At 41.1% G+C, this 24,878-nt stretch overlaps 1 protein-coding gene across 2 annotated transcripts; it reads right to left on the reverse strand.

Annotated features, from left to right (window-relative positions):
• Positions 1 to 24,878, reverse strand: PSMD12 (proteasome 26S subunit, non-ATPase 12). Of its 2 annotated transcripts, XM_032241949.1 has the most exons (11): positions 24,669 to 24,878; positions 16,546 to 16,605; positions 16,330 to 16,458; positions 8,941 to 9,048; positions 7,766 to 7,870; positions 6,272 to 6,421; positions 6,053 to 6,187; positions 5,321 to 5,433; positions 4,198 to 4,372; positions 1,707 to 1,784; positions 5 to 570 (listed from the first exon to the last, which is right to left on the reverse strand). In XM_032241949.1, the coding sequence occupies exons 1-11, from the start codon at positions 24,774 to 24,776 to the stop codon at positions 361 to 363; spliced, it is 1,371 nt and encodes a 456-aa protein (XP_032097840.1). In that variant the 5' UTR covers positions 24,777 to 24,878; the 3' UTR covers positions 5 to 360. The 2 variants fall into 2 exon arrangements, with proteins under 2 accessions (XP_032097841.1, XP_032097840.1); XM_032241950.1 differs by lacking the exon at positions 8,941 to 9,048 and having other exon boundaries at positions 1 to 570; positions 24,669 to 24,863.

Raw genomic sequence — 24,878 nt, forward strand, 5'->3', positions numbered from 1 at the left:
TAACTGTAGAAAGGAAACGTGTATATACTGCTTTTTATTGTAATATGTTTGTTAGTTGAATGAAAACAAACAGTAGCTAAAAAGGTTTCAAATAGAAAAACATATCTGGGTAAATTATTACACAATTTTTGTGTATTCAGACGACAGAAATGTGTATTTTTGCACCAATTGCAAATGCAAAGTTAACAATGAACTCAGGGAACTGAAAGGTCAAAGGGAGTCTCAAACATATTCACTATTTTAAAATTTAAGACAAAGCAGCTTAGAAAAAAACCCAACATATACACCATTATAACAGTCTTTTTTTTTTTTTTTTTAATTACTTCCAATTTTAACTGTTTTCTAAAAGCATTAAGACCTTTATTGTAGATTATGTATCATCTCCTCTTTGGCTATGAGATGTGTAGTTTTGTTAACCAGAGACATTAATGAGTTCAGTTTCTGAGACCAGTCATTTAATAAATTATTTGGATCCTTGGGTCTCTGGAAGTTGATAATTCCTGCTAATCTGTCTACTTTAGCAAAGATGGTCTTGTTAACTACTAGATTTGAGAGAAAGGCTTCAGACTCCTGCAAGAGAGAAAGACGAATTAAGACAGGATAAATTACAAACAATAAACAAAACTTCAGAAAAGCATTTTCTAAACTCTTTATCCAAGAATATGCAGGGCTAAAAATTCATTTTTAAGATTTAGTAACTGCTCATCTGGGTGTGGTGGCTCATGCCTGTAATCCTAGCACTTTGGGAGGCCAAGGTGGGTGGATCACATGAGGTCAGGAGTTCTAGACCAGCCTGGGCAACATGGTGAAACCCCATCTCTACTAAAAATACAAAAATTAGCCGATACAGTGGCATGCACCTGTAATCCCAGCTGCTCAGGAGGCTGAGGCAGGACAGTCGCCTGAACCTGGGAGGTGGAGGTTGCAGTGACTTGAGATTGCACCACTGCACTCCAGGCTGGGTGACAGGGCAAGACTCTGCCTCAGAAAAAACAAAGCAAAACAAACAAAGAGTTAGCAACTGTTGACTTCCTGTAATAAAGTACTTATTTTACTGATATTCTAGGGAATGAACAGAATCTGAGTAGATTCAGTCAGGGGTGAGTTTGAATCTGCCTCCCTGCAAACTCGATACTGCTGGTATCCATGCCAACAGCAAGCTGGTCTACTCCCTTTTCTATAGCTCCCCCTTAAAAGGCAGCATGGTAAAGTTAATTTGTTTCCAGAAATGCTGGGTTAGAATATACGCTCTCCCACTTGGCAACTACGTAGCCATGGACAAGACAGTTGACTTCTAAGGACTCTGGTACTCTCATTCATAAGTGACAAGCGCTGATGAGTTGATCAAGGTGCAAACCTTCCAATTCTAACGTTCCATGATTCTTATCACCTAAACTGTCACAACTCCTTCTGGTGACAGACATGGCTTTTCAGGCCATTACTGTACACTTCGGTTAACTCCCCTTTGTATGCTCTGCATTTTGTCAACATGAAACGGAGACCTGAAGACAACACTGCCACAAGTGATTCTGGGATCACTTGATACTTAGGCTATTTTTTGGTACTCAAGACAGCTTGGGAAACTTCTATAATTCTATTACCTAAACATAAAATTAAACAATAAAATCGATTTTCTTACTCAATCTTTACAAGTCAATATTAAAGGAATGCCTACAAATAACTCAAAGTTGATGTTTACTACTTACATCAACAGATAGATCCAGAAGCTGTGCCATCCTTTTCATTGTTATCCGAGTATAATACTTGGCCATTATTCTAATATTCTGGGGAAAGGACAGAGAACAGGGGGAATACATAACATCTGTCAGTAACTCTAAAAGTCCATTTATTTTCATATCCAAGTAAGTTTACTTGAAATGTTAGACTCAGAGCTTTTATTTTTCTCTAGCCCATCACTGGAGCAAAGCTGATTCTAATCCTCAAAAACAAACCTAAATACACAGATATTTTGGTTTCTGCAGTTATTTGTGAATTACTATGAGTATTCTACATAGCTCTTTAAACATACAGTCAAAATATATGCCTGTCACTAAACTCGTGGTTGAACATTATTATTGTACTGAAATATTTTTTTCTGAGTGCAAGAATCTAAAGTTAAGCTTTTCTAATTCTAACAAAAATGTTTTAAAGGCTAAAATCTAAAAAATGATTGGAGATTGGGTACAGGGACTCATACCTGTAATCCCAGCACTTTGGGGGGCTAAGGTGGAAGGACTGCTTGAGGCCAGGAGACCAAGACCCCATCCCCACAAAAAATTTTAAAATTAGCTAAATATGGTGGTGCATGCCTACAGTCCTAGCTACCTAGGAAGCGGAGGTGGAAGGATTCTTTGAATCCAGGAGTTCAAAGTTACAGTGAGCTATGACTGTGCCACTGCACTCCAGTCTGGATGACAGAGCTAAACTGACTCTCTCTCATTTTCTTTTTTTTTTTTTTTTTTTTTTGAGACGGAGTTTCACTCATGTTACCCAGGCTGGAGTGCAATGGCGCGATCTCGGCTCACCGCAACCTCCGCCTCCTGGGTTCAGGCAATTCTCCTGCCTCAGCCTCCTGAGTAGCTGGGATTACAGGCACGCACCACCATGCCCAGCTAATTTTTTGTATTTTTAGTAGAGACGGGGTTTCACCATGTTGACCAGGATGGTCTCGATCTCTTGACCTTGTGATCCACCCGCCTCGGCCTCCCAAAGTGCTGGGATTACAGGCTTGAGCCACCGCGCCCGGCCTTCTCATTTTCTTAAGAGACTGGGTCTCGCTATGTTGCCCAGACTGGAGCGCAGTGGCTATTCACAGGCGCGATCCCACTACTGATCAGCACATGAACTCACTTTCAAAAAAAAAGATTGGATATTATTTCAAATAATCATCACTTTACCATTGTTCCAACGACTTAAAGGTAGCTTCATATTAAATTTCGGAATTTTCACTGGAGATGGTGTTGAAGTTAAGACACAGGGACTCCCCTTTACTATTCTTATTGGTAGTAGCATTAACAATAGCACTCAAAAAAAGTTTGGGGAACAGTGGGGAGAAAAATGAACTCATCTTTGAAGAAGCTACATCTTCACGTATCTCTATCAGGGCTGATGGCAACACCAACACATCAGAAAGCATGAGAAGCATTCTTCCACTCGCTTTTCTTTTATCCTTTAAATCTAACCTTTTCCTTCGTGCTTTACGTTTAATCAAAGGCTGCATCCTATTGAGTTCCTTCCTTAAAACAGTCCCATTCCATGCACTCTTTGATCCCTCGGTACTGCCTTACTTGAAGTCCATCTGTCTCTCACTTTACTCGTCTCTAGTCTCATCTCTCTCCAAATGCATTCTCCACGTTCACTATCAGAGGGACTTTGTGCTCAGGCTGTCCTCCCCTCCCTGTCTGCCAGATAACCTCACAGTCCTCTTAGAAGCCTCACCTCAATCATCAATTCTTTCAACCTGATCATTACTCAGTATAGAAACACCTGAGTTTCCCATAAGTCTCACTCCGCTCTCTGTATTTGTACTACAATATCTGATACTTTTTATTTATAAGTACATCTTTCCCTATCATTTTTAATCTTCTTATTAAAGGTAGAGTAATATCTTATTCTCCTGTGTGCCCTGGCACTTTGTACAGTGTCTGGCACACAGAAGGCTCACAATAAATGTCTGTTATGTGAAGGGGTGAATGGTAACATAATACAACATAACAGCAGTGATAACCTAAGATCAAAGTTCAGGTTTAAGACATGCTACCTGTTTCCAAGACTAGCAAGTGAACACTGGGGAGAAACACCCTCCTGCCCCTATTCTTAGGAAATTCTGTCTGGTTTACATGCTATAAAATTTTGGATTCTTGAGAGGTTCTCTCAAATAAAGCATGCTAAAATATAGCTATCTTTTCTGAAAAGCCAAAAATAGGGAAAAAACCCAAGATGAGTGAGATACATTCCAATATGCTTTTGGAAATGTAAACATCTGAACACCAAATTTATATCACTACTACACTGGGCACAGAAAAAAAAAAAAAAATCCTAAGTGAAGAATTAAAGACATACCATCGAAAATGAAGATTTAATTCTCAAATGTGAAAAATAAAATAGTTTATGCTCAAATTTGCCAAAGTTTAATTCTAAAAAGTAAATTCGCTAAAGGTTAAAATAAAAATTGTCATCTCTATGCCAGATTCTTACATGTTCAACAACTCTGTTCTTCAAGTCTTTCCACCTTTTTTCACCTTCCTCTGTAGAACCAAAAACATCAGTTGCAGGACTCTCAGGGGAACCTTTTCTTAATTCCATTCCATAGTCCTCAACAAGTGTGGACCAACGCATCAACTCCATTGTGGTAAAAAGCTTTAAAAGATCCCTGCAAATTGTATACATCTTAATATTCCAAATCTGTAAAAATTAAGTATTAACTAACATAGCAAAGTTCAAAAAATCAACAGACTGTTTTCGTTAAATTTTATTTAGGAGATACAATTTGATTATTTATTTTACCAACTTTATTACCATTTTTTTCCCCACAGTGGTTCAGAATACAGCATTCTCCCACTTAACACTCTGCTCTCTTCTGCACTGTCAATTTCTGAAATAACACTGTAAATGTACTCATGAAACAAAAGAGAAATAAGAGCCTGTTGTGCTTATGATGAAGCAAGTCTATTTTATATAACAGATTTTCAGAAGTATGTCTTTCTGAAAATCACAAAGCTCTAAACTACTAATGGTGAAACTCTATCAAATGGTTAATCAAAAGCTGCTAAAGTAGACCTGATATGAAACTTCCACCTGAAAAGCAATTTAGAATAAAGTGTATTATGATCTCGTTGATTGCTAATGTAATGCTAAAAAAACATTTCACCACTTTATCATCTCTAGTTTTATTCTCTAATATAATCTATCAGTAACCAATTAAGAAGTTAACACTTAGGCCAAGCATGGTGGCTCAAGCCTGTAATCCCAGCACTTTGAGAGGGTGAGGTTGGCGGATGACCTGAGGGCAGGAATTCGAGACCAGCCTGGCCAACATGGTGAAACCCCGTCTCTACTAAAAATACAAAAATTAGCTGGGTATGGTAACAGGTGCCTGTAATCCCAGCTACTTGGGAGGCTGGTGCAGGAGAATTGCTTAAACCCGGGAGGCAGAAGTTGCAGTGAGCTCAGTTGGCACCATTGCACTCCAGCCTGGGCAACAAGAGCGAAACTCCGTCTCCAAAAACGAAGTACAGAAGTATACGCTTAGGTTAGCCAATTTTCTTTCAAAATGGAGTTTCTACTGCAATATTATCATGCTAATTTCAAAAGCACTTACTTGTATTTGGGAATTTCTTCTAACTTCTTGTCACCACTTATTCGGTGAACCAAATCGGACTGTTCATTGTCAAAAGGAGCCAGAATAACATAGAGTACCACACTCTTCAGAGCCTGAAAGAGTTGTACAACAAAGGTTATACGCAAGACTAGACATAATGGAAACATTGGCAAAAACTGAACAATCATAGTATAACTACATATCCATTATGTATGTTAAAGTCCTAAGGGAAAAAATATTGCCAGGCTTGCCTGTTCATAGTGTCTCTCTATAGTATTTAGTTTTCACAAAGCTATTACAATAAATCATTGCTAATCTGAATTACTACCTTAGCAGACATTTTTCTTGACATTCATTTTTGACAAATGTATAAAGAAAAAGTTCTTACAACAAGTTAGCAGTATAAATGTGGAATGTATATATAAGCACTTTAAAACAGGTTTTATAAAATAACTTTCCAACGTAATGCTGGGTCTTTATCTGCAACCTTTATTAGGATGTGACCCACTGTACATATTTTAAACAGGAACCCTATATTTCTCCAAAAAGTGAAACAAAATCTAAACTATTGCCACAATTAGACTGAATCAGTAATATACTGAACAACACTGAACAGAAAGCAGCAGCATACAACTGCATCTAATTATTGCAGTTAAAAAGATTTGAAAATTTTAAAATGCAAATTACTCTTCTGAATAAGCAGCCATGTCAATTACACGAATATATTCTTACCTGCTGCCATTTTTCACTTTCTGCCTGTATACAGGGAGTATCATATATTGCTCTGTAGTGCTTACAAATAGACAAATAGGATCCCTCATGTTGATCCAGCTGAATCATTAAATTATAGTACTTCAACTTTAATTTCTGCAAAAAAGTTGACAAAACAAATTGGGGTTTATGGGTTTTCTTCATACTTCTAAAGTAAACTATAGTCAGAGATATGCTCACCTCTGTATTTTCTTCCTGGAAAAATTTGGTGTTAATTTTCTTGCTGATGATTTGTGTTCGAATGTAATCCTTCACAGCTAGGCAGAGCCTCATCTGCTCCAAAATAAATTCCACTCGCTCTTTCTTTTCCATTGACCCGTAGGTTTCCACCTAGCATAGTAATTCCCCAAATAAGTTTATAATACTTTGCAATTTTGCAAATTGCAACAAAATTAAATAGATATTAAAATATTCACCCTTGTTAAATAATAAGAATCTTCATATGTACAGGGAGAGTGCTGACAATTAAAAGCTAGTTACATCTATAAAATTATAATGTATAATGGATTTTTCCCCTTTTGGTAAAAAAAAATTCTATGAATTTTAACAGATGTAGTGATTTGCGTAACTACCATCACAATGAAGACACAGAACCCAAAAAACCTTCCTTGCATTACCCCTTTATAATCACACACTTCCCCTACTCATAAGCCCCCCTAAGACATCCAATGATCTGTACTCCATCACTACAAATTTGTCTTTTCAAGAAGGTCAAATATAGTATATAATGCTTTGAGACTGTCTTTATTCACTCTAAATAATGGCCTAAATTGTAAGATTCATTCATCAATAGTTCATTTCTTTTTACTGCTTAGTAGTGTTCCATTTACAGACACACCACAGTTTATTCACCTGTTGAAGGATATCTGGGGTGATTCTTTTTACTATCACAAATAGAGCTATTATGAACAAGTTTTGTGGACTGGTTTAACGTAAATGTAAGTTTTCATTTCCCATGGGTAAATACTCAAGAGTGGGACTGCTGGATCATATGGGAAGTATATTGCCAAACTGTTTTCCAGAGAGGCTGCACCATCTTGCATGCTTACCAGCAAGGGATAGGAGTTCCAGCTGCTTTGCATCCCCACCAATACTGAGTATTTTACTGTTTAAACTGTAGGCATTTTAACAAGTATGTAGTGGTACCTCATTGTTGTTTTAATTTGCATCTTCTTAATGGTTAATGAGGAAATGACAGTTTTAAATATGAAAAAAGATGCCATTCACAGGCTTTCACTCAAAACCCAATATAATTATTGGTGCCAAACATTTTGGATAAGGGATACTCATATTTCCATTAGAAAATACTGCTGACTGCCGGGCGCGGTGGCTTAAGCCTGTAATCCCAGCACTTTGGGAGGCCAAGGCAGGTGGATCACGAGGTCAAGAGATCGAGACCATCCTGGTCAACATGGTGAAACCCCGTCTCTACTAAAAATACAAAACATTAGCTGGGCATGGTGGCGCGTGCCTGTAATCCCAGCTACTCAGGAGGCTGAGGCAGGAGAATTGCCTGAACCCAGGAGGCGGAGGTTGCGTGAGCCGAGATTGTGCCATTGCACTCCAGCTTGGGTAACAAGAGTGAAACTCCATCTCAAAAAAAAAAAAAAAAAAAAGAAAGAAAATACTGCTGACTAAACAAAGTTTTACCCACTCTAAAACACAGTACCTTACCTGTAGCTCCTGTAAGATAGAGGCTGCCTCTTTCACGTCGCCATTTTGTTCTTTTATAGTTGCTAATGTCTTAGTCAGTCGAGCACGCTCAATTTCAACATAAATCTACAAATGAGAAAATTACGCAATTAAAATTCTGTGGAAACATATTAAAATTTAGGCTGTGTGCGGTGGCTCACACCTGTAATCCTAACACTTTGGAAGGCCGAGGCAGGAGGATTGCATGAGCCCAGGAGTCTGAGACCAGCCTGGCCAACATAGTGAAACCCTACCTCTCCTAAAATTATAAAAAATTAACGGTGGTAGGGGCCTGTAATCCCAGTTACTCGGGAGGCTAAGGCAGGAGAATCACTTGACCCTGGTAGGCGGAGATTGCAGTGAGCTGAGATTGCGTCACTGCACTCCAGCCTTGGTGATAGAGCAAGACACCATCTGTCTCAAAAAAAAAAAAAAAAAAAGTAATTACTATGTTTAACAAATAATAGGACAAGCTACGTAAACGGCACAGAAAATGCAAAGTGCCTTTTGAGTATTTGAAAAGTGTGTTATACGTAGTCCAATGTCTACAGTTAATACTCTAATTCTGATTTATCTTTAAATACAAGACTACCTTCTTTAAAAATATCTGATTTTTCTAGTTATTAAAGTTAACATTTTTGTAGTTATAAGTAATGTTAGATTTATAATTTCCAACAAATTAAACACTAAAAATATGACTACAGTATAACCTAAAGCACCTGAGGAATTAATTTTCATGCTTAGGTTTGCTTACTCTATTTCCAATAATATCAAACTAATTACAGCTTCCTACAACTATCATGCATTTCTTACTTTGGTGTCTTTGAATATAATTTCCTCTACGTCTAAAATGCTCTTCTCCCACACTCTGACCCTGGGAAATTTTTATTCATTTTTTTAAGTCTCAATATAAATCTGTGATGACTAATACTCAGAGAAAGCTAGATATACCATGGCTGTCACTATTTAAATAGATTCATCTGCAGAAAGGGATGTACAAAGACATTATTGGTTGAATTAAAGTGATGACCTTTTGCATATTTCTTTAAAAAATAAACATAATGTATACTTATACAAAATATCTACATACATTAAGTATCTCTGAATATAGACAAAACAGTTTGTATCATTGTGAGTTATGTCAACAGAAAATTTACCTTGCCTTCGGTAACCATTCGTAGAGTATCAATTAATCGAAGTTTGATAGGAAGGTCTGTGATTTCCTCAACGTAAGTACAGCACTGTTGAACCATTTTAGCAACAGCCTAAAATATTAAAAACCGTTCATAAGTAAAATACATTCCTCACAGAGGAAAAAAATAATGTATTTTGTTGATGGAAGAGCAATGATTGAACTTGGTCTTCCCAAGCAACTCTAGACCCGGAAATATCATAAAGAACATCACATCAAAATTTCCCTAATACCGAAAAAGTACCAAGTACCCCGTAACAAGTCAGAAAAGGTCAGGAAAACCTCAGATGCAGAGATGCAGCCAAGCAGGAAAGCAAGGAAGAAATGGCATCTGATTAAAGGGACAAAATGGGAAGAGAAAGCAGAGGTCCACAGCTGCTTAAAGCCACCACCTGCGGATAACTGTGACTGAGGAGGAAAAAGGCAGTGGCAGAGGCAAAAGGTAAAACAGTTCTACCGGCTGGGTGGGAAGAGCCACAGTCACCCAAATTCACCTCAATACGATGTGACAGTGAGAGCCAGAGACCCTCTTCCCTTCAATTTCCTCACATGTTATATCTAGGGGCTGGAATACATTCCCTTCAGCACTAACATTCTGATCTAGGTCACAAGTCAGCAAACATTTTCTGTAAATTTTTGCAAATATTTACAAAGTAATTACTTTGGACTTTGTGGGCCACAGTCTCTGTGACAACTATTCAACTGCCTCCTTAAAAACAAATGGGCGTGGCTGTGTTCCAATGACTTTATTTATAAAAAATAGGCGGGTGGGATTTGGTTTGTGTCCCATCATTTGCCAGTGCCTGATCTGGATTTTAAGCAATATATCATAATCATTAATAATTAGGCCCATGAGTCATCAAGAAAATGTGAAATTACATTAAATATATTTTGGTTAAGGCAGCAGAGAAATAAATAGTATGTCTTAGAAAGATTTCCATGAAAAACATTTAATGTTTAAGAAGTTTAGCTTAAACCTTTTTGTTGTGGAGGGGATCTGATTTTATTTTAGATTCAGGGGTTACATGTGGAGGTTTGTTTCATGAATAGATTGTATAGTGGTGAGGTATGGTCTTCTAGTGAACCCATCACCCAAACAGTGAACATGGTACCCTAAAGGTAATTTTGGATACAACAGGTAACCCTCACCTCCTTTCATCCTTCTTCTGGAGTCCCCAGTGTCTATTATTTCCATCTTTTTTTAATTAAAAATAATTTTTTTTAATGACATGGGGCCTCACTTTGTCACCGAAGCTGGAGTGCAGTGCCATGACCATAGCTCACAGCTACCTCAAATTCCTGGGCTTGAGTGATCCTCCCACCTCAGCCTCTTGGGCAGCTAGGACCACAGGTATGTGCCAACACACACAGCTAATTTTTTTAAAGATTTTTGTGGAGAAAGGGGTCTCACCATCTTTATACCCATGTGTACCTATTGTTTAGCTTCCATTTACCAATGAGAACGAGCAGTATTCAACTTTTAACTATGTGAAACACTGGTTATTTAGAGACCCAGGCATTCCAGAAAGCTACGGTTTTATTATAAAACAGAACTCTTTCACTAAGTGCAAGGCCCTAGGACATCTAGTATCTCACAAAACATATGATCCCTGTAAAGTTAATTATAATTTCTAGAAGTGCACACAACTTGATAATTCTAAAAGCTGTGCAAAAAATCCATGAACAGAAATCAGATGCGGTTAAAAATAACAACAGTAACCACAGCAGTCCCAACTTATCAAGGTTTTGCTTTCCAGTTTCAGTTAGCCATGGTCCACTGTGGTCTGAAAATATTAAATGGAAAATTCCATGTATAAACAATCTGTAAGTTTTAAACTGCACACCGTTCTGAGTAGTGATGAAATCAAATACAGTCCCTCAAGTCAGCCCTTGGTCCAGTGTCTCCACACTACACACACTAGTCATTCAGGAGCCATCTCAGGTACCAGATCCACTGTCTCACATGCAGTGCTTGTGCTCAAGCAAGCCTTATTATACTTCATAACGGCCTTAGAGCCCAAGAGTGGTGATGCTGACCATTCATATATGCCGAAGTGAAGCCATAAAGCGTCTCCTTTACGTGAAAAGGTGAAAATTCTCAACAAGGAAAAGCATAATGGATATATGGTTTCATACTATCTGTGGTTTCTGGTCTCCAGAGAGGGTTTTTGGACATATCCCTTATGAATAAAGGGAGACTACTGTACATGAACACACTAACAATGCAATGGGGAAGCTATTAACAACATTCTAATAAGAAGTGACCATCCTACTGCTCTCTGAAAAAAATACAAGTAAGACATTAAGGAAGTTACAGTTGGAGTGACACCTTGGGCTCAAGTTTATTTTCTGTCAAGAAAATAAACAGGAAACATTAATATTAAGCAATCAAGAAAAGGTTATTTTCATTAATTTTTTTTTTTTTTTTTTTGAGACAGAGTCTTGCTCCGTTGCCCAGGCTGGAGTGCAATCTTGGCTCACTGCAACCTCCGCCTCCTTGGTGCAAGCGTTTCTCTTGGCTCGGCTTCCTGAGCACCTGGGACTACAGACATTTGCCACCATGCCCAGCTAATTTTTTTTTTTTGTATTTTTAGCAGTGACAGGGTTTCACCATGTTGCCCAGGCTTGTCTGGAACTCCTGGGCTCAGGCAATCAGCCTGCCTCGGCCTCCCAAAGTGCTAGGATTACAAGCATGAGCCACCGTGCTTAGCCGAAAAGATTATTTTCTTAAAGTTACTTTCTAAGTCTGCTTAAGCAAAAAATGTTGTAGTTTAATTATAAAAAAAGTGGACTTTGTGGGTCACAGAGACATTCTGAGTCCCTAAGCACTTTCCATAGCTATGGAGACATGACATGTTATAGGGAAAGGAGCATGCCTGGTTCCAGTTCTGGCTGTCACTAGCCAGCTGTGAGACAAAGTCCTCTCTCTCCAAGAAGCCTTCCCCAATAAATCCAACCCAAAATATTCTCTTCCTCCTTTCACGTCTCTTTGTACATCCTATTACTCTTGTGTCACTTATACATTGCCTAATGTATGTGTAGCAATTTTTAAAAATCTTAAAGCTACTTGCTAAAGATGTGCTGTAATTGCTGGGCGCGGTGGCTCACATCTATAATCCCAGCACTTTGGGAGGCCGAGGTGGGTGGATCACTTGAGGTCAGGAGTTTGAGACCAGCCTGGCCAACATGGTGAACCCCGTATCTCTACTAAAAATACAAAAATTAGCTGGGCGTGGTGGCGGACGCCTATAATACCAGCTACTCGGGAGGCTGAAGCAGAAGAATCATTTGAACCCGGGAGGTAGAAGTTGCAGTGAGCCAAGATCACACCACTGCACTCCAGCCTGGACGGCAGAGTGAGACTCCATCTCAAAAAAAAAAAAAAAATGCTATGATTACTTGTGACTTATATACGTTACTAACCAACAGGCTGCCAAGGGCAAGACCTATAGGCTACATGTCTCTTCACATTCCAAGCACCTTACATATAAATCTGTTTCTCCATTTAGAAAGTGACAGGGCCAGCGCCAGGCACGGTGGCTCATGCTTGTAATCTCAGCACTTTGGGAGACCAAGGTAGGAGGATTGTTTAAGCCCATGAGTTTGAGGCCTGGTCAACATAGCAAGACTCCGTCTCTACAAAAAATACAAAAATTAGTTGGGTGTGATGGTTTGTGCCTGTAGTCCCAGCTACTTGGGAGGCTGAGGGGGAGGATGTCTTGAGCCCATGAGGTTGAGGCTGCAGTGAGCTATGATTGCACTACTGCACTCCAGCCTGGGCGACAGAGTAAGACTGTCAAAAAAAAAAAAAAAAAAAAAAGGAAGAAAAAAGTAAGGGTTAAGCAACAACCCCTACTACTAGCTCTGAGATCTTATGACATGAGAAACTAAAGTTTAAGATGTGTGCTTTGAATTGTCCTAATATGACATAAAACATGAATTTGCGTTGATTTCAACCTAGGTTGCCTTAAGACTTCTAATAAAGGAGCCCTTTCAAAATTGTCCCGTAGAGAGTAAGTCTCTTAGAAAATAGAATAAGATGATGGTCTGTCTAATAATTGTCTCTCAAACCACTCAACTGGGCACCAAAAAGCACACTTGAATTTCATGGCTGGGTACGGTGGTTCATGCCTGTAATCCCAGCACTTTGAAAGGCCAAGGCAGGTGGATCCCTTGAGGTCAGGAGTTTGAGACCAGCCTGGGCAACACGGTGAAACCCTGTCTCTATTGAAAATACAAAAATTGGCCGGGCGCGGTGGCTCAAGCCTGTAATCCCAGCACTTTGGGAGGCCGAGGCGGGTGGATCACGAGGTCAAGAGATCGAGACCATCCTGGTCAACATGGTGAAACCCCGTCTCTACTAAAAATACAAAAACATTAGCTGGGCATGGTGGTGCGTGCCTGTAATCCCAGCTACTCAGGAGGCTGAGGCAGGAGAATTGCCTGAACCCAGGAGGCGGAGGTTGCGGTGAGCTGAGATTGGGCCATTGCACTCCAGCCTGGGTAACAAGAGTGAAACTCCGTCTCAAAAAAAAAAAAAAAAAAAAAAAAAAAAAGAAAATACAAAAATTAGCCAGGCGCGGTGGCTCAAGCCTGTAATCCCAGCACTTTGGGAGGCTGAGGTGGGTGGATCAAGAGGTCAAGAGATCGAGACCATCCTGGTCAACATGGTGAAACCCCGTCTCTACTAAAAAAAATACAAAAAATTAGCTGGGCGTGGTGGCGTGTGCCTGTAATCCCAGCTACTCAGGAGGTTGAGGCAGGAGAATTGCCTGAACCCAGGAGGCGGAGGTTGCGGTGAGCCGAGATCGCGCCATTGCACTCCAGCCTGGGTAACAAGAGTGAAACTCCGTCTCAAAAAAAAAAAAAGAAAATACAAAAATTAGCCAGGCATGGTGGAACATGCCTGTAATCTCAGCTACTTGGGAGGCTCAGATAGAAGCAGTACTTGAACCAGGGGGGTGGAGGTTGCAGTGAGCCGAGATCGTACCACTGCACTCCAACCTGGGCAACAGAGCAAGACTCTGCCTCAAATACATACATACGTACATACATACATACATACATACATAAATTTCACATTCACATATTTTAGGTTCCCTCAATTAAATATATGCCAATTCTTAACACTGGGGGTGTGTGTGTGTGTGTGTGTGTGTGTGTGTGTGTGTGTGTATTTTTTGAGACAGAGTCTTTTTCTGTTGCCCAGGCTGTGCAGCGCAATGGCACAATCTCAGCTCACTGCAACCTTCGCCTCCTGGGTTCAAGCAATTCTCCTGCCTCAGCCTCCTGAGTAGCTAGGATTATAGGCACCTACCACCACACCTGGCTAATTTTTGTATTTCTTGTAGAGACAGGGTTTCACAGTATTGCTCAGACTAGTCTTGAACTCCTAGGCTCAAGTAATCCACCCACCTTGGCCTCCCAAAGTGCTGGTATTATAGGTGTGAGCCAATGCACCTAGCCAACACTGTCTTTTATATGCATGTAAACTTACCTAAAGAAAAAATAAACCAAAACCAATTACAGTAACTCTGACTTTTGCAAAAAACAATTTAACCCACTTTAATACTATCTTTACCCCATAAGCAATCTAATTAATAAAATAAGAAATTTGGACAAGAACACTATATATCTTTTCTTGTTGTACTACATCTTCTTTTACAATGTTCTTATTATTTAAAGCAAAAAATAAAAACCCAGAAACTACTCAGGAAACAGCATTTAAAAGATGAGATAAAAATGTAAAAAATGAGATCTACTTGTACAGGGGAACATTTAAATATATCTCAAGAGGAATAAGGAAACAGTAAAGAATATCCAACTTCACCACAACACTAAAAGAGAACTTACATAATCTCTAAACAAAATAAGCAAAATAGTCTCTCTAAAAATGGCCTCAAAAATAAGTTGGAGAGCTGGGAACAGTGGCTCATGCCTATAATCCCAGTATTTTGGGAGGCCGAGGTGGGAGGATCACTTGAGCCCAGCAATTTGAGACCGGCCTGAGCAATGTAGCAAGACTCAAGCCCCTATTTCTGCAAGTGCATGTGAGCACGCGCACACACACTAAAGATTAAATGTTTAACAGTTTTTTTTTTTCTTTTTTTTTTTTTTTTAGAGGGGGTTTAGCGCTTGTTACCCAGGCTGGAGTGCAATGGCGCGATCTTGGCTCACCGCAACCTCCGCCTCCTGGGTTCAAGCAATTCTCCTGCCTCAGCCTCCCGAGTAGCTGGGACTAAAGGTGCGTGCCACCGTGCTCAGCTAATTTTTTTGTATGTTTAGCAGAGACGGGGTTTCACCATGTTGACCAGGATGGTCTCGATCTCTTGACCTTGTGATCCACCCGCCTCGGCCTCCCAAAGTGCTGGGATTACAGGCGTGAGCCACCGCGCCTGGCCAACAGTTTATTCTTTTGGCAGACTTCAGTTTTCTCGGGCAGGCACTCTAAGCAGGGCTTGGGTCATCCTAGACACACAGCCTTCAGCTGTTACAAACAATCTTAGTATTTGTTTAAGTCTACATAGGCCAAGGTGAAGGCCTTGTCAAGAGGTGGGCTCTTTAGTCAAGGAGATAAATTTTTGTCAATATGTGCAGTTTTTGAGTAATAGCTCAAGCTATTTTCCAAAAAAAAATAAATATAAGACAATGAAATGATATTTAGTTATTAAACATATTTTAAAACAGCATAAAGTGTTTAATAAAAGAGGTATGACAAAATAAATCTGCATATCAACTTGATAAATTACAACATAACCATTTAAAATAAAAGTGGGGCCAGACACAGTGGCTAACACCTGTAATCCCAGCACTTTGGGAGGCCAAGGCAGAGGGATCACTTGAGTCCAGGAGTTTGAGACCAGCCTGGGTAATACAGTGAGACCTTGTCTCTATGAAAAATTTAAAAATTGGCCAGGTGTGGTGGCACACGCCTGTAGTCCCAGCTGCTTGGAAGCCAGGTGGGAAGACTCCTTGAACCCGGGAGGTTGAGGCTACAGAGAGCTGTAATCACACCACTGCACTCCAGCCTGGGTGACAGAGCGAGACCCTATCTCAAAATAAGTAAATAAATAAATAAGAAAAAAATAAAAGTAATGACACCAAAATAGAACAAAGCTGTATGAACACTCTTCAATATAACACAATTTTTTAAAAACATGCAAACATAAAGACTGGAAGAAAAAACAAAATATTTGTATCATTGTGAGAATGTGGGCTGAATTTTAAAACTCACTCTAGGATGTTATAATGTTGACTTAACACATTTTAAACAGACTTGCAGAAGAGCTTTTGAAAAGTTCTTATTTAAATACAAATGCATTTGTGTTTTAAGCAGTCATGATCATGAACTCACTTGTTTTAACTGACTCCGCCTTTTGGATAAAAGCATAATATTTTCATTAAGTAAATCCCATTCTTTAGCCTCATAGCACATCTTCACTACTGCAACTAAGATACGGGATGTAGATACCATATCGGAAGCCTGTAAGGATGAAAATATATTGAAAGTTAATGGAACAATGTTCAATGAAATTAATGGTAACTGAGCTTTTCCCTGTAAACTACTCACAGTACGAGTCTGCTTTTCCAAAGAGAGAAGGGTTTCAATGACTTCTTGAAGTCTTCCTTCCTAAAACAAAAGGTAAAAATGAACAATGAAACAACACATGAAATCCAAATGATTAGTCTAAAATGAAATGGTTTTGACACAGAAAGGGAAAAATCAACAGCCTGTTCTAGAGGAAAAGGACCACCCCATAACTACTTTTGTTTCTCTCCTTTCATGATAGTCCTTGCTTCTCCAGTGGATTCCATCAGTCAGTGGTTCCCTACTTGAGGCCCACAAGCTATTTTTAATATTTTTAAATGCCTAAGAGAAACTGAACATATAACAATCCTGTAACACCTGAGAAAACACCAAGTCTTTGTTCTGGATTCTAATTTATCAACTCAGTATGGTAACACCTGTTTATCTTATTCTTTTTTTTCTGAGACAGAGCCTCACTCTTTCACCCAGGCTGGAGTGCAGTGGCACCATCTCGGCTCACTGCAACGTCCACCTCCTGGGTTCAAGCGATTCTCGTGCCTCAGCCTCCGGAGCAGCTGGAGCTACAGGAGTGTGCCACCACACCCAGCAAAGTTTTGTACTTTTTGTAGATACAGAGTTTTGCCATGTTGGCCAGGCTGGTCTCAAACTCCTGACCTCAGGCAATCATCCCGCCTCGGCCTCCCAAAGTGCTGGGATTACAGGCCTGAGCCACCATATCTGGCAGATCCTGTTCTGATCAGAGACTCTAAGTGGTAGTCACATGTGTCTTTAAATAAAAACAAGCCTGGTACAGTGGCTCATGCCTGTAATCCCAGCACTTTGGGAGACCAAGTGGGGTGGGTATCTTGAGCTCAGGAGTTTGAGACTAGGCTGGGCAACATGGCGAAACCCATCTCTACAAAACAATACCACAATACAAAAATTAGCTGGGCACTGTGGTTCACACCTGTAGTCCCAGCTACTCTGGAGGTTGGGGTGGGAGGCTGGCTTGAGCTGGGGAGGTGAAGATTGCAGTGAACCAAGATTGCACCACTACAATGGGTGACAGAGTGAGACTCTCTCTCAAAAAAAAAAAGTAGAAAAATAAATGATTTCTTTACAAAGTCACTGTTACTGTAACAAATTATTTTAAAATACAGAGTTCCAGGAAAAAAATAAAAAGAGTATCTAGTGCTAAAAGACAGGAAACTCAGCCAGGTGTGGTGGTTCACGCCTGTAATCCAAGCACTTTGGGGACCAAGGTGGGCAGATCACCTAAGGTCGGGAGTTCAAGACCAGCCTGACCAACATGGTGAAACCCCATCTTAATTTTTTAAAATTAAAAAAAAAAAAAAAAAAAAAGATAGGAAACTCTAATTTCTCAATGACTTTAAAAATAGTAATCATGCTTACAGGAAATGAAGGCCACCTGAGAACACCCATACATGCTATCCTGAAAGTCATGCTCTTTTTTTTTTTTTTGAGACGGAGTTTCGCTCTTGTTACCCAGGCTGGAGTGCAATGGCGCCATCTCGGCTCACCGCAACCTCCGCCTCCTGGGTTCAGGCAATTCTCCTGCCTCAGCCTCCTGAGTAGCTGGGACTACATGCACGCGCCACCATGCCCAGCTAATTTTTTGTATTTTTAGTAGAGACGGGGTTTCACCATGTTGACCAGGGTGGTCTCGATCTCTTGACCTCATGATCCACCTGCCTCGGCCTCCCAAAGTGCTGGGGTTACAGGCTTGAGCCACCGCGCCCGGCGAAAGTCATGCTCTTAAGCAGATACTGATCCAACTGAAATATACTTTTTGACAACTTATACTAACCTCACCACACCTCTATCTCATATGTAAGAATAAAACATTCTCCCTGGGATATACATTTGGAGATTGGAATAAGAAAACTCAAATAATATAAACATAAATGATAATACACCAGGACTAAAACAAGTATTAGGAACCACACATTTTGATAAAACCAAAACCAACATACAGCACAAAAATTGCACCACTGGCCAGGCATGGTGTCTCACATCCTGTAATCCTAGCACTTTGGGAGGCTGAGGTGGGAGGATCACTTGGGCCCAGGAATTTGAGACCAGTCTGGAAAACAGGGCAAGATCCTATCTACAAAACATGTAAAAATCAGCTGGGCAGGCCGGGCATGGTTACTCATGCCTGTAATCCAAGCACTTTGGGAGGCCAAGGATGGGGTGGATCACCTAAGGTCAGGAGTTTGAGACCAGCCTGACCAACATGGTGAAACCTCGTCTCTACTAAAAATATAAAAATTAGCTGGGTGTGGTGGCATGTGCCTGTAATCCCAGCACTTTGGAAGGCTGAGCAGGTGGATCACGAGGTCAAGAGATGGAGACCATCTTGGCCAACATGGTAAAACCCTGTCTCTACTAAAAATACAAAAAATTATCTGGAGGCCGGACGCGGTGGCTCAAGCCTGTAATCCCAGCACTTTGGGAGGCCGAGGCGGGTGGATCACGAGGTCAAGAGATCGAGACCATCCTGGTCAACATAGTGAAACCCCGTCTCTACTAAAAATACAAAACATTAGCTGGGCATGGTGGCTCGTGCCTGTAATCCCAGCTACTCAGGAGGCTGAGGCAGGAGAATTGCCTGAACCCAGGAGGCGGAGGTTGCGGTGAGCCGAGATCGCGCCATTGCACTCCAGCCTGGGTAACAAGAGTGAAACTCCTCCGTCTCAAAAAAAGACAAAAAAAAAAAAAAAAAATTATCTGGATGTGGTGGCGCTCGCCTGTAGTCCTAGCTTGGGAGGCTGGGGCAGGAGAATTGCTTGAACTCGGGAGGCGGAGGTTTCAGTGAGCTGAGATCAAGCCACTGCACTCCAGCCTGGCAACAGAGCAAGACTCTGTCACAAAAAAAAAAAAAAAAAAGTAAAAAATGCATGTATTTAACATGCTTATATTAGTAACTATCATGTAAACACCTCTGACAATAAATTGAAATGAGAAGAGTATTATTTAAAAATTGTTTTTCTAACCGAAAATGAAAATTTTTTTACCTTAATGACATTCATGAATGGTACATGAGTACTATCCTTTTCTACTAATGAAAAAACTTACTAAATTAAATAGCTTCTGAATTATGGGCATAAATAATGTTTTGACTTTTTAAAACACTGCTGCCATATTTTTCCAAGATTACTTTTAAACATGCATGAATTTTCCATGCAGCACAACATATATGCTGTATAGCCCGTCTGAGCTTATTTTAATTAAATCTGAAATATGTGATTATTAACATATTTTAACAATATTTCCTTTTTGGAGAGCACTAGTTCTCCTTTCTCTGAAAGTTCCATAGATTTATGTATATAATAAATACTGGCTAAATGTTCACCATAGGAAAAAAACAATGAACAAATCTATAAATTCTCTAAAGTTGAAAGCTAATAAATCCTAAAAGATGAAAGAATCTTAGAACTAGAAAGACTGGTAGGGAGTATTTAATTCAATCATTTCATTTTAGAGATTAAAAAGACTGAGACTAAACAGCTTAAATGACTTGTTAGCCCCAAAAGGAATCAGTACAACTAGATCCGGGGCTTTTTCTTTCTTTTTTTTTTTTTTTGAGACGGAGTTTCGCTCTTGTTACCCAGGCTGGAGTGCAATGGCACGATCTCGGCTCACCGCAACCTCCGCCTGCTGGGTTCAGGCAATTCTCCTGCCTCAGCCTCCTGAGTAGCTGGGATTACAGGCATGCGCCACCATGCCCAGCTATTTTTTTGTAGTTTTAGTAGAGACGGGGTTTCACCGTGTTGACCAGGATGGTCTCGATCTCTTGACCTCGTGATCCACCCGCCTCGGCCTCCCAAAGTGCTGGGATTACAGGCTTGAGCCACCGCGCCCGGCCCGATCCGGGGCTTTTTCTTAAGGTCCAAAGCTCTCTCCAATACAGTGCGGTGCTTTCCCTACTATACTAGTTTAAATTTCACCTTCTGCTTTGATCAAAGTAATCTCTATGGTTACCATCTGGCAACAAAATAAAGGGTAAAAATAGTTAAAATGCAAAATACTGTTTAATGACAGTCACCTGTCACATTTGCAATTACCATTACTGTGATCACTAGCGTGTGATTTAATATATGGTATTCTAATTCAGAAGCATGGGTATTAAAGAACTGCATCATACATGCGAGAGAATCACACAGTGGCCTAAAGCCATGGTCTGGAGTATTGTCATCTTCTCACAAACGCATTTTTGGATAATGCTCTCTGAAAGTCAGTAGTCACTTAGCACCTCTTCCTTTCATACTCAACCCTACTGACTCTACTCTGCAATTACCCCAAACTATATTCTATTTGGGTGTTTACTGTCTTTCCAGTCTCAGTAGAATATAAACTCAGTAAGAGCAGGGAGCTTGTCTATATTGTTCATCACTGCAGTTCAGTGAGCTGCATCACACCAAGCACATGCCACTGCTTCTGCAGATACTATGGTCCATCCTTTCATCCTTCTATCAGTGACTTATGCACACAGCTGACCTCCTAAGTGGTCTGTAAGTTCCTTTAGAGCTGGAGCCTTGTTTAATCGTTACTTCTCTTTGCACCAGCCTCCACATAATATGTGTTGAATGGATTGGCACATACCTGATCTACATGCAGTTGATCTTAATGGCTGACAATTCCTCATTCTTGCTGTCACAATAAGCAGGATGTGAAAAATTATATGGTTGACAATTGAGTGCTATTTGAAGGACACTACCATCATTTGTTTTATAATTACAATTCATTTAATACAATTTTTCCAGCTGTCAGCTCATGTTCTTCTTGGGACATTTAATACAATTTCTAATTTTCAAATCACCCCCACCCTTTTCTCCCAATCTTCCATGTTCTACCCTATGGCTAAACATCCCCCTCCTTTTCCTGTCTATTCACACAGTTCCTGAAACTCCAATTCCTTGATGCTGCCTTTCAACTCAGAAGGAACAATATGGTTAGAGTTATCCAAAACCAACCTGGTAGAACATGTGACTCATTCTTCTCATTAAAATAATCCTTGTAAATTCCGTAAGTGACTAACGAGTTTGTTCAACATCCATATATGTTGGGTATCTGTAAGTTCTGTTTGTGCCTCCTTTAATTCCTTAAATGAATCCAATCTTACAATGATTTGTTACACAACCTAAACAAGTAAGAAAAAGGCTGATAGGCCGGGCGCGGTGGCTCAAGCCTGTAATCCCAGCACTTTGGGAGGCCAAGGCGGGTGGATCACGAGGTCAAGAGATCGAGACCATCCTGGTCAACACGGTGAAACCCCGTCTCTACTAAAAATACAAAAAATTAGCTGGGCATGGTGGTGCGTGCCTGTAATCCCAGCGACTCAGGAGGCTGAGGCAGGAGAATTGCCTGAACCCAGGAGGCGGAGGTTGTGGTGAGCCGAGATCGCGCCATTGCACTCCAGCCTGGGTAACAAGAGCGAAACTCTGTCCAAAAAAAAAAAAAAAAAAAGGCTGATAAAAAGTCACCACAGCCAGGCACGGTGGCTCACGCCTGTAATCCCAGCACTCTGGGAGGGGGAGACGGGCAAATCACTTGAGGTCTGGAGTTCGAGACCAGCCTGATTAACCTGGTGAAACCCTGTCTCTGCTGAAAATAGAAAAATTAGCCAGGCATGGTGCTATGTGCCTGTAATCCTGCTACTCGGGAGGCTGAGGTACAAGAATCGCTTGAACCTGGGAGGGGGAGGTTGCAGTGAGCCGAGATCACGCCACCGCACTCCAGCCTGGGCAACAAGGTGAAACTCGGTCTCAAAAAAGTCACCACAAATAACTGAAATTTAAAGTTAGTCCAATACTCCCCCTGAGTAGTCCAACTTTTAAAGTGACCCATTCCTTAAAGGGGTCTCTTTTGTTTAAGCTCACAATGTGAACTGTTTTACATTTTACTTGTTCTTTATTTTTAACATTAACCATAAGAAGAGGCTGCAGGTGACAAAAAGAAATGAAAAGACATTAAGCCAGGTACAGTGGTGTGTGCCTGTAATACTAGCTACTCAGGAAGCCAAGGCAGGAGGATCTCTTAAGCCCAGGAATTTGAGACCGCTAAGCTTGTGGGAGTTACTTATAGCCTACTGCTCAAGGTCATTGCCAAGGTCTGATTTTTCACAAAAAAATTTTGCAGCCTCCAGCATAAACGGGTTAAGAGGAAGGAGAATCAAAGGATACATCCAGTTTAAGAATGTAAGTAGTCTTCAAATAACTATGTGCCAAATATGTCATGATTGAAAAGAGGATGAGAAACCCTCAGTATATTAAGAACTGCTAAATACCATATCTTCACAGTTCAGAAGAGGCCCTCCTTAGATTAATTTTTAACTCCTGAATACAAGGCGAAGAGATAACCATCATCAAGAACTAGTATCACTTTTACTAACACTCCATCAATTTGATGCAGGGTGTTCATACACCAATCACAGAGGCAGTAGAATGGTTAAAAATACAGGCTCTGGTCGGGAGTTCAACCTGACCAATATGGTGAAACCCTGTCTCTACTAAAAATAAAAAAACTAGCTGGGTGTGGTGGAAGGTGCCTGTAGTCCCAGCTACTCGGGAGGCTCTTAATCCCCAATTGGCAAAGATTATCTGAAGGTGAAGAGCCGCTGCCTCCTTTTCTGGGCAGGTACTCAGAAGTTCAGATTTTTGGCCAGCTGTGGTGGCTCACGCCTGTAACCCCAGCACTTTGGGAGGCCAAGGTGGGTGGATCACTTTCGGTCAGGAGTTTGAGACCAGTCCTGGCCAACATGGTCTCCACTAAAAATATAAAAATTAGCCAGGCGTGGTGGCACCTGTAGTCCCAGCTACTTGAGAGGCTGAGGCAGGAGAATCGCTTGAACCCAGGAGGCAGGGAGTCATAGTGAGCCGAGATCGCACCACTGCACTCCAGCCTGGGTGACAAGAGTGAAACTCCGTCTCAATAAAAAAAAAAAAAAAAAGTTCAGGTTTTCATTACAATTGGCTCACTAGGCAGGACAGCATGGTGTGTGAGGGCACAAGGTCCAGAATCTAGAATCGGCCTGCCTGGGTTTGCTTCTTGGCATCACCACTTTATTAGCTGTATGATCTTGAGGCATATTACTCAACTTTTGCTAGCCCAAGTTTTCTTATCTGTAAAATAAGAATAATAATAATAGCTATTGTATAGGGCTGAGGTGAGGATCAGACGGCTTAGTACATGTAAACACAGTGCCTGACACTGCAGAAACTACTCGACAAATGTCAGCTATTGTTTTCTGTCTGGCACTGGGGGCAGCTGAGTTTTCCCACCCTTATGTAACTGATGTTTGTTTATGTTAGCTGCTAGAAAGCTCTTAATGAATTTATGGCTCCTCAGCAAGTATACCGAACCCAAGGTATGCAGAGTACCAACTTATCACCTTTCTTCATCCTTGTTGTTTGGAAAGCCCGTTAAACTTGTCTTTACTTCTGTAGTTCCGTCTCCAGTAATGACTCCACCCCACGCCAATCTTATTAATTCTTCAGGACCCAATACAAACGTCAGCCTTCCTGTAAAACCTTCCCTTATGGCACCATTAAGAATGCATAGCTTCCTTCTCGGTGTTCCGGTAACACTTTCCCCTTGTATGGTCCTCACCACCATGCATGACTTGACTAATTCATTACGTACATCAACTCCTAAAGGACAGGGTCCTGTCTTACTCATCTTTGTACTAACACTTTCCTGCCTCTTCTCCAAGCCAAAGACCAGGCACATAGCCATGATCCATAAACTATTTAATGACATAAATTGATTCGGCAACAGCAATAGAGCGATACTCTCTGATCTAGCCTGAATACTGAAACGGCCTTATTCTCTGGCAAACTCCTAAGGTAAATGTTACTTAAACAGCATCCAAGAAAAGATCAGAAGTAAAACGGAGCCCTAAGTCCAATAGGGGGAAGTGATCATCTGTTTTGGGGAGGGTCTGGGAAGCCATAGGCGCGGGCGTACTCCGCAGTCCTGGCTGGGCCGATCTGGGGTCTCCCTCTCGAGCAGTCCCAACTAGGGCTGAGCAGGTAATGGGGGAGAATGCACGCTCCAGCCCGCAGGCCCCCTGAGGCCTAAGCAGGCTCCGCGCAGTGACTCAGCCCCTGGCGCCCGCCAACAGCCAGCCGGCCTCTCCTCACCTTGGCTAGCTTTGCACACTCGGGTAGGCGCTGATCCACCGTGGCGCTGTAGTCCACCTCCATCTTGACGATGCGCCCGTCAGCCCGCTCCGACCCGCCGTCCGCCATGGTCCCTGCCTGAGCGTCCCTTGCTCTCCCCCACTTCGGCCACCACTCGTCACCCACACCGGAAGCCACCCGCGCGCCCGCTCAGGCAGTGCATCGGGAGCC

The sequence above is a fragment of the Sapajus apella genome, unplaced genomic scaffold, assembly GCF_009761245.1.
Source record: "Sapajus apella isolate SASKATOON/1434 unplaced genomic scaffold, GSC_monkey_1.0 scaffold48, whole genome shotgun sequence".
NCBI classification, from domain to species: Eukaryota; Metazoa; Chordata; class Mammalia; order Primates; family Cebidae; genus Sapajus; species Sapajus apella.